Below are 10,060 nucleotides of genomic sequence, written 5' to 3'. Positions count from 1 at the left end.
ATCTTCTGAATGAAGCCTTTTCTGATACCTCTTTCTGCAAGTCCATTCCCTCCTTAGCTATTTTGTATTTAATAGCTTTGCATTTGTTTATATAATGTTTATACAGTATACATTTATAACCATCTTGTTTCTCCCATTAGAATGTAAACTCTTTATAAGCAAGGATTGTTTCATTCTTTATAATTGTATTCCCAGTACTGTATAATGTTTAGCATACAGTAGGTGCTTAATAAGTACTATTTGGTTTTGGAAGAAAAGTTATTTGGGTATAGTGATTCAGTACAAACTCCAACTCCTTTCAATTTTTCTTAGTAAATCTCTAGGGCAGTGATGGCAAACCTTTTAGAGACTGAATGCCTAAACTGCGATCCTCATGCTGCATATGAACCCCCAGACTTTTTTCAGACAGCAGAGGGAGGAAGCACTCCCACTGGACTGCTGGGCAGAGGGGTGAGTGAAGTAAGAAATGTCCTCAGGCACAGTGGAGATGGAGAGGGAAGCAGCCTACTCAAGCACACATGCCACAAGTTCACCAACATGTCTCTAGGGTAATCTACATGCTACTCAGGTTAGCTTCTGAGGCATGATAGGAATTGAAGCCAATTTCCTGCCTGACAAGACAAATATTAGGTGGGTCTGGAGGCACTATCACTGAGAAGAAAGCAAAATAGTTGGAAAAACTCATTCTATGTGCAGAGCTCTTGCTATACAGACTTGTGTGGTTGCTCGGATTAAAAAAAGAACTAGATAGCCCTGAGACTTTGAGCTATTTTATAAAAGAGTTATAGTCTCCAGCAAGAGGCTTTCTAGAAGGCAGAATTCAGAAGAAAATCAATAGATGCCAGAAACCACTTAGCAGATGAAAATTAAATGATAGCTGAGCAGGCCAGGAAGCCCAACAAATGATTCTAGCAGCTTACACTTCAGCTGTGGCAGACATCTAGCAGATGACATAAACTGCTTGTAACTCAGAAGATAAAACAGCCCAGCAGATGGCACTGGAAGCTGAAAGAAAGTAGATCAGTAGCTATCAGCAGTACTTCTGGGTAGCAGCAAGTAGGAGCTACCAAGCCAGGAAGACATTCCACCAAGGATGCAACACCAAGAGTATTGGGCTTTGAGGATATGTATATTCCCTGTCCCACTAGAGTTATGCAAATCTGTGGGAGTTCTTTATTACATCCATTATTATTATTATTGTCATTATTATTATCATGCGCTTTTGGTTATCTTCTAGGTAAAAAAACAGGTTAGTAAAAAAGGAACTAAGGTGGATAGATGTCTGGTTCCACCTAGGGAATTGCCTAAATACCCAGCTATGGTATCTGGGTATTTCAGCTTCCTGTTAGTGAAAGTATAGTGGATTTCACTTTCCTTTCATTGAGCCAGTAGCACACAATGGCCCTGAAGATGATGTTATATAGGAAAAATATATAATTAATTACAAATTAAGGTTAGGGAATGAGGATTAGGAAAAAGAATTTCCCTATATCTAATTCTCTAAGTTCCACCCAAACCACCTAAGCTCATTGCAAGATGAAGCTCTTCTGGTCTTCTGGCTCCCTTTTCAACTCCCCGTGCTGCCTAGATGTTACCCCCAAATCTGTCTAAACACCGCCTGTCTATAATCCTCAGATATTCTCCCAAAGTTGTCTTCAGGTGTTTGGTAAGAGCGACTCAGATGACTGAGTTCACCTAGCACGGTTTGACCCTGGGTTAGACCCAAAAGTCCAACCTAGTTTAAGATAAAATCCCCAGGCAGGTTGGCACACAATCTCAGACAGTAGGGATAACCAGATCTTCTCCAAGACTGCTCTCCTGCTGACCTGGAATCTCAGGGAATGATTGAAGGGTTGTCCTTTGTCTACCAAAGGCTTGAGGTCAGAAAAGCTCTCAGAAGCATCTCTCCTTCCCTTAGCTTGAACAAGATATTCTTCTAGGAAATTTTGAGGAAAGAAAATTACATTTTCACTTTTCTTGGCTCATGGCTCTACCCAGGAAACTTGAGAAAAAGGATGCCTGGTGCTGTCCAGTTTATTGAGACCAGAGCATTTGCAAGCACACAGTTCAGAGGGATGAAAAGAAGACAGAGACCCCTGAATGGATGACTTTTGATAGTGAAAATATATGCAAATGCCCAGAGTCCCTGTGCAGCCTCTATTTCTATCCTGAATATAAGAGCTTATTTGACTGAGGCTGACCTGTACAGTATCTTAGTCTGTTGCTCCCTGATGGTGGAAGATGAGGTTAATATTTATGCACCCCCCCCTTTCCCCAGCCTTGTTACATTAATGCTATTCTTTATGACTTTCTGCAGCCTTATAGGTCGCCTCCTTTCTCTGACCAAGACAAGCATAGGTTTCCCTGTTATTTTTGTTCCATCTTCTCTGTGAAAGGTGACAGCAAAACATTCCACTGTTTCTTTCTCTGGTTCTTTCCTTTTTTTAATATGTTATTCTCTACTAGTTATCAGCACCTTTTGGCTCTATCAATGTAAATGCCTTTAAGTGGACGACATTTATTTTTCTCCCTTATTTAAGTGAAAGAGGGAGGAGGAAGGGAAGGAGAATCATCCAAATTCTGATTACAGAAATATATGTACACATTTACTATAGCCCATTATATTATAGTGAATTTATAATAGAGATCCATGTATTTATACACTCAAATAGACCAATGCAATTTTACTATGTCAACCTGAATGGTATCTATGGAAACTGTAATCAGTGCCTTATTCCAATAAACATATTGCAGGAACATGAGTAATACAGAAGGTTGGAAACTTCAGTTGCATTTTTCATCCCTTCTGATGCTTCAGGGATGAAACTAATCACCAGCTGGGACCAGGAAGACATTTCCCCTGTAGCACATGTTATATAATTAGCTCTATTATAGGAAGCTTGTGCCTTCTTTGGGGAATAGCCAGCATTTATCACTGTAAGAAAGGAGTACTAGCTTCATTTGTTTGTCCCAGAACAATAATCCAGTAGACTGGATTGAGAGTACATGCTTATACTAAATTGTAAGACACATGATTCCACCTCACATTAGCTTCTACACTAGTGTTGTGCAAAATTTGTATGTACCTCAAGGAGGTCAACTCTTTATTGCCACACAAGCCTTTTGAAACATAATCTGATGTTTTAAATTTTATCCCATCATGCAATACTTTTTTGCCTAGTCATTATCTATTTTCCAGTTCAGCTTTGCTAACCAGCTTTATAAAGGAACAAGGGAGCCATTGAGTACTGAAACACTGACCTGGCTAGCCTTCTTCCTTTTTCTTTCAAGCAAGTAGTCAAGCAAGGTGGGAGGGTAGAGAAAAATAGTGGGGAGCTGGAATCAAGTCCCAGGTTGCTTGGAGAATAGAATGGGAGAGCTTGAGCAGTTGAGATTTTCTATCTTTTATTTCCAGGAGAATGTAAGATCCTTAAGTCAGGATTGTCCTGCTTTTTGCTTTGGGTCCAAAGAGTGGTGGTATGCTGGAGCCTGCTCATAATAGCATGGCAGAGCTGTTTGTTACATTTTCCGTAGTTTTTTGAGTTGCTTGTTAGACCCAACCAGGGTTTGCATTTCATACACAATGTTATTTGTTGTTTTAAAATAATTGGTGCCAACCACAGCAGAGTGGTTGGTTTCAATACATTATTGTCTACATTAAATGATTGTGGCTTTAATAATGAATATTTGAAAAGGAAGTTAATTGCATCTTATTTTGAAGCTGCTGTTACAATGCTGGGAAGAAAGTCTGGAGTAGCAATGAAATTGTTAGGAAATTTTCCTATAAATGTCATTTGGCACTGTTTAAATCATCTATTTGGGGCAGCTAGGTGGTATAGTGGATAGAGTGCCAGATCTGGGGTCAGGAAGACCTGATTTCAAATTTGATCTCAGACTCTTCTCAGCAATGTAACCTTATGGAGGTCATTTAACCCTTTTTGCTTCAGTTCCTCATCTGCAAAGTGAGCTGGAGAAAGAAATGGCCAATCACTAGTATCTTTGCCAAGGAAACTCCAAATAGGGTCATGAAGATTTGATGGAAAAGGACTGAACAACAACAAATCACCTATTACAATGATTAGTTGATGAGCCAATATCTGAAAAAAAATGCCAATCATTTAAAATATTTCTGGATAAAGTTTATTATGTTCATCACCAATCTAATAAAAATCAAACAAAGCTTAAAACTATGGCTGAAGAATTTGAAACTGATATTGTTAAATTTGGCAGAGTACTAGGACTGAAATGGGTAGCAAGAAGCTTATGAACATTATATATGTTTTTCTTATTCTGGTTTGGTAAAAAGATTAGCTAATATTAATTTCCTGCAAAACCTTGTTTTAATGATTCTCTCTTACCCTGTCAGCACATTGTTGATGTCTGAGTAAGTGCAAGTTTAAAAAGGGATGTGCTGGGGGCAGCTGGGTAGCTCAGTGGATTGAGAGCCAGGTGCTAGGTTAAAATCTGACCTCAGACACTTCCCAGCAGTGTGACCCTGGGCAAGTCACTTAACCCCCATTGCCTAGCCCTTACCATTCTTCTGCCTTGGAACCAATACACAGTAATGATTCCAAGATGGAAGGTAAGAGTTTTTTTAAAAAGGGATATGCTAATTTTCTTTATTGTAAGGTTGGGATTAATTGAGTTAATAGATCAAGTCATCTTATTGAAGTACAAATCAATTTCAGCCATCCAATCAAACCCTTTAGATTAACTGTTCTATACTTAATGCCCTTTGATGAACTAGAAAGGTATTTGGTTAGGAGAGGAAACTTAGTCACACCCTAGAATGACTAAAATGACCTACGGGTTATCTACAAAATGTCAAACTAGTTTAGAGATTGGAGTGAGTCTGACAATTCAGCACAACCCCTGAAAGGTCTGATGGGAGTAAAAGGAAGTAAAGAAAAGTCTCAGCTTTAGCTTTTTCCCAAGTCTTCACTCTTTCTCCCTTTTGAAGAAGATCTCCTGAACTTCATAGTCTATGAAAGATTCTGGACTTTTCCATCCTTCCTCCATTCATCCTTGGATCTTGGTTGTAACGTCTGTATTGGGAGCTGAGGACATTGAATACAGATTCAGGGTTCTACAAGAAGTCCAGCAGAGAAGATGCATTATGCCTAAGGGAAGCTTCTTAAGCATTCCCTGGAAGGGGAAAAAAGGGCTTTCAGCAAATAGGAGGTATAAGTTATCTCTTTGCCACATGTGCTCTCTAACTTTGAGCCCACCTGCACCTGGACTCTATATAAATTGATAAGAGAGGGTGTCACAGGCTTTTGGAAAAAATATTTTGTGACCACCTTTTATGGTATACTGCCTTGATAAATATCTCTGTCTAAAAGGTTCTTAAGTCTGGCTGACTAAATTCTAATCTATCCATAATTTTGAGGGGAAGCACACTGGTTGGGGTTTTTGAATTTTATAGAACTGGAAAAATCCCTCAGAGGTACTTCTAGAGCCCTGAGGGGTTTTAGTAGCCTAATTCTGGGGGATTCAACTTGCTAAAGCAAGTGGCAGTTGGGATAATTGTGTTAGAGCATGTAGAATGAGGACATCATTTGCACTTTTACAAATGAAGAATCTTAGAGAAATACAAGGATAGAAGGGAACATATTTCTAAGCACAATTGTATTTTCCACAGTTGCTCATGTCCCATGGCAGATGTGGAGGACAAAGGCAGATCATGAAAGGTCATGGAAGGTCAAAGGAACTGTTTTTTAACCTCAAGAACTAACAACACAAAGACTCAAATCAGATTTCTGGGATGTTTTTGCATTGTTGTTCAGTTGTGTGTGATTCTTGGTGACACCATGGACCATACTTTCTGGCTGGAGTGGTTTGCTGTTCCTTCTTCAGTGAGAGATGCTTTTGCATATAAGCAGTAAAAAAAAAATGTATAAAGGTTGTATTGGTGAAGGGGACTGTTTGTAAAAGCTTGGAGATACTCTTCACTCTTACTGCCAGATACAACTGCTGAGCTTGGGAATGGAAGCTGAAAGTATTGGGTGCAAAAAATGGCTCGTTATGCATCTCTTTTTTATTTACTCAAAGACCCCCAAAGGATCTTTATTCATTTCCCTCCCCTTCCTTTCATGTACAGTTTGAGTGAGGGAGCCCCCACTGTAGTTCACTAAAAAGAAACCAATTAGACATTCTGCTGTTATACACACTCTTCTAACATCCCAGTAGGGGAGTTGTATCCCATTAGCATTGTGTTTTACCAGATGTTGAAAATATTTTAAAAGATTTAGCAAAAGAGTGTTTAGAGGAAAATAGACTAAGCTTGGATTTAGTTTGGCTTAAAACAAAAATAATTTTTGTCTCCCTGGGTTAGATGGAGTTAAATAGTGGCCATTAAATTTTTTTTAATACTTCACAAAATTTCAAAGACATTACTGGTCAATCCTGTTGGTTATTTATAACATATATAAATGCCTCAAGCTCCAAGGGCACAATGACTATGCACAGTATTTTGCCCAAAGTAGACACTTAATACATTTAATGAGTGAATGAATAAATAAATTAACCCATCATAGACTAGACTGCAAGCTGTTGTTTTCTACCTCACCCTCTATACATTAAACATAGGTAGATGGTGCAGTGGATTGAGTTCCAGGGTCAGGAGTCAGGAAGAATATACATATTATACATGTATCTGTAACAATATTTTATGATGTATTAAATGTACCAGAAATGTATTTATAGTAATATACATTAGGATATATCAAGCATATTATAAATATATAACAATATACATGACATAGAAAAAGTATACCCGTATTTATAACAATATACATTATGCAATATTGTGCATATTATAAAGGCATTTCTAACAATGTATACTATATTAATAATACAATTCATGTATTTATTACATATATATGATATATTAAACATATGTGAGTATGATAATACATATAGATATTTATTGAGCATATTATACATGTATTATGACAATATGTTGATGTCAAGCATACTATTTATGACAATATATGTTATGATATATTGAGCATATTACAGATGTATTTATGACATTATGTGTTATGAAATGGTTAGCTCGAGCGTGGGTATTAAGGACCGAACCTGCAACCCCTCTATGGTGGAGCTCTAGATGCGTGTTGGGGGGTTCAGGAAGCCCCCTGCCGGCGAGAACTCTCAATCATCTCTAGTGTTAAGTGATTTCAGAAATTTCTCTCAATAAAGTTGTTGATATTGAAGAAGGGGCTGGCAGTCAGGGCAAGATTACTTCCGGTTCGGCTGGACATTCGCGTCTTTCCGACCCTACCGGAAATGCTTTGCCCGGATTTAAAGCCACGTCCATGTTTGCCTTTCTCCTCCCCCCGCCCCCTCTCGCTCAGAAGCGTTTCCGGGGCCAGGGCGTTCCTCCCCGCCCCCTGCCTCTCCGGTGTCGTGCTGGAAGCCCCCTGACTCCCGGAAGTTCCCGCCCCCCAGTTCGTGCCCTCGGCTCCCCGCCTCCCCGCGGCTTCTGCTGCGGCTACTGCTGCTGCTCTGAGCCCCGGCGGCGGCGGCGATGGCGGAGGTGCTGCTGCTGCCGGAGGCGGCGGCGGGGGACCGGGACACTCGCGAGAAGCTCGCTCTTTGGGACCGGAGGCCCAACCCCACGGCTCCACTTACTGACCGCCAAACGGACTCGGTGCTGGAGCTGAAGGCGGCGGCGGAGAACCTACCGGTGCCGGCCGAGGTGAGAGCGGTCGGGCCAGCCAGGATTGTGGTTGGCTCCCGTTCGCTCCTTTGAGGGGCGGCAGCCTAGGTACCCTCCCTCGGCCACGTTGGCAGCTCCTGCCGGGGCAGTTAGGCCCCGGCCGGGCTCTTCGTGGATACCGGGGTCTGGAGCGTCTCTGGTCTAAGGTCTTGGGCACTCCCTCCTGCCCTGAGGGAGTCTGTATTTGGGGCAGGGCCCTTCCCACACTCCCTTCTTTCTATACTAAAAACCCTCCGACCCGCCAGCTCTTTGCATGCTCCGTGCCCGCCACCCCTTCTGCCTGCCTTCAACCAAGCCTCAGGTCAAATCCCCACATCTCCCACTTCTTCCAGATACCTCACAGATGGAGTGATTTCATCTGCCACTTTCTCCCTTAGTACAGATGCTGCTTGAGAACTGGTCCACCTGCCCTCATTACCTCGTCCCGCCAGCCCTTCCCTTCTCTTGAGCCCTCTCTTGCTGGCGAGGGTTCTGACTTGTCACCTTCGTGTTGCCTAAAAACTCTCATTGCTTATCGACAGTCAGCTCCCAAGTCCTGTCATTTGTGCCTTTGCCACACGTATGTCCCCTTTTCTGATACTCCTTACCCAGGTCCTCATTACCTGTGCTATTTCTGCAGTAGTAGCCTGCTCCTTGCCTCCCATCTGCAACCCCATTCTCTATTGATATTTGTAGAGTGCAGATTTGATCGAGCCACCCATCCATTCAGTCTATTTCCTGTCCAGGATCAAGCTGGAAAATCTTCGGTTTGACTTTTCAGACGCTGTAACTCCTCCTCTTTCTATCTTTCCGGTTTTTTTTATAACATATAGTTCTGTGACATTTTGGCTTCCCTGCTGTTACTTGAACACTACACTCCTCATCTCATAACTCTTTTTGAGTATTTGCACTGGCTCTTCCTCATTCCTGGAACTCTTGCTCTCCTGCCTTCCTCTGCTTCCTTCAAGTCTGCTAATGTCCCATTCTCTGTAAGAATCCTTTTCTAGCCTAATCTTAGTGCTTTCCAACTAAGATTATTTCCAGCACACTGCCTCCTTATTATAGGGTACCTATCTGCTACTCACCTGTGTGATAGATAAAAAATGATAACTTACATTTATGTAGTTTTTTGGAAACAATAAAAGTCTGCTAGTGGAAAGAGAGCTGGGTTTACCTTTGTGGCCCTGGGCAAGTCATTTAACCTCCATTATAAAATGGAAATAATAGCACCTGCTTCCCAGTTGTTGTTAAGGATAAATGAATTAGTATTTGCACAGTACCTGGCACATAGTAGAGGTGTTCAATAAATACTTGTTGTTCCCAGCTCTCATCTCTTCTTCCCCCTTATCCTGTGTAAATCTTGTTTGTAATTGTTTTCTTTTTTTTTGTCTCCCCCATTAGACTGAGCTCCAGGAGAACAGTGACTTTTTTTTGCCTTTTTTTTTTGTATCCACCAAGATTAGCACAGGGTGTGGCACATAGTAGGTGTTTAATAAATTTTTGTTGACATGATATAGTATAACCTTAATAAATGTTTGTTGACTGACTGGAAACATACAAGTGTAGTAGGTCATAGCATTTGTGTTTGGGGTCTAATATTGTGAATAAGGGTGGAGCAATAAGTCACAAAACTAGGGAACTATGGAACTACATATAGGAAATATGTAGTATTACATGTAGAATAGTGTGCAAGAAGTTATACCTGGTGGTATGGTGTAGTGGAAAGAGCTTATCTTGGTTAGAATCTCTTCCCCATCCTAGTGGCTGGGGGGGATGGACCCTTGGACAAGTCACTGACCCTCTCTAAAGCTTCTTATCTGTAAAATTAATTCACTGATTATCATTGTTAAGTGCATATGTGCCAGGCTTGATACTAATCTGTTGAGTTACAGACTCCCAAGCAATCCCAGCAATTAGTGAAGTTACATTTTAATGGGGAAAATTTATGTAGAAGAGGAAATAAAAAATATATGAAACAAATACAAAGCAACTTTTGTCAAGAGAGAAGGCACCAACAACTATGATGATAAGTAAGCTATCTAATAGAGATGGAATTAAATAATGCCTGCGTGATGAAGAAAGTGGGAGGATCTAAGAGTGGGAAGATCTAAGATCTAAGAGAGAGAGAATGCCTTTGGACCTTGAAGGGACTGCCTCTGCAAAAGCACTGAGTGGGATAGGGCATTTTGGAGAAAGAGACTATAAAAATGGTGTAGTTTGGCCATAATGCAAAATGGATGAAGGGGAACAATATGTAGTTTAGAGCCAAATTTTAAAGCTAAATAAAGAAGTTTTAATCCTATTCTAGAGGGCAAGCAACACTGGAAATTCTTGAGTAAAGGAGTAATGTGATCAGAC

At 40.8% G+C, this 10,060-nt stretch overlaps 1 protein-coding gene across 1 annotated transcript in view; it reads left to right on the top strand.

Moving 5' to 3' along the window:
- The first annotated feature begins 7,364 nt into the window (after window positions 1-7,364).
- Window positions 7,365-10,060, top strand: part of COG3 (component of oligomeric golgi complex 3) — a 67,672-nt gene continuing 64,976 nt past the window's right edge. The window contains exon 1 of the mRNA XM_003341839.4: window positions 7,365-7,702. Coding sequence (XP_003341887.2) covers window positions 7,532-7,702 — 171 coding nt within the window. The 5' untranslated portion in view covers window positions 7,365-7,531. The remainder of the gene's footprint in view (window positions 7,703-10,060) is intronic.

Source organism: Monodelphis domestica, chromosome 8 (genome assembly GCF_027887165.1).
Source record: "Monodelphis domestica isolate mMonDom1 chromosome 8, mMonDom1.pri, whole genome shotgun sequence".
Taxonomy (NCBI): Eukaryota; Metazoa; Chordata; class Mammalia; order Didelphimorphia; family Didelphidae; genus Monodelphis; species Monodelphis domestica.
This window is presented reverse-complemented; position numbering and strand designations above follow the sequence as displayed.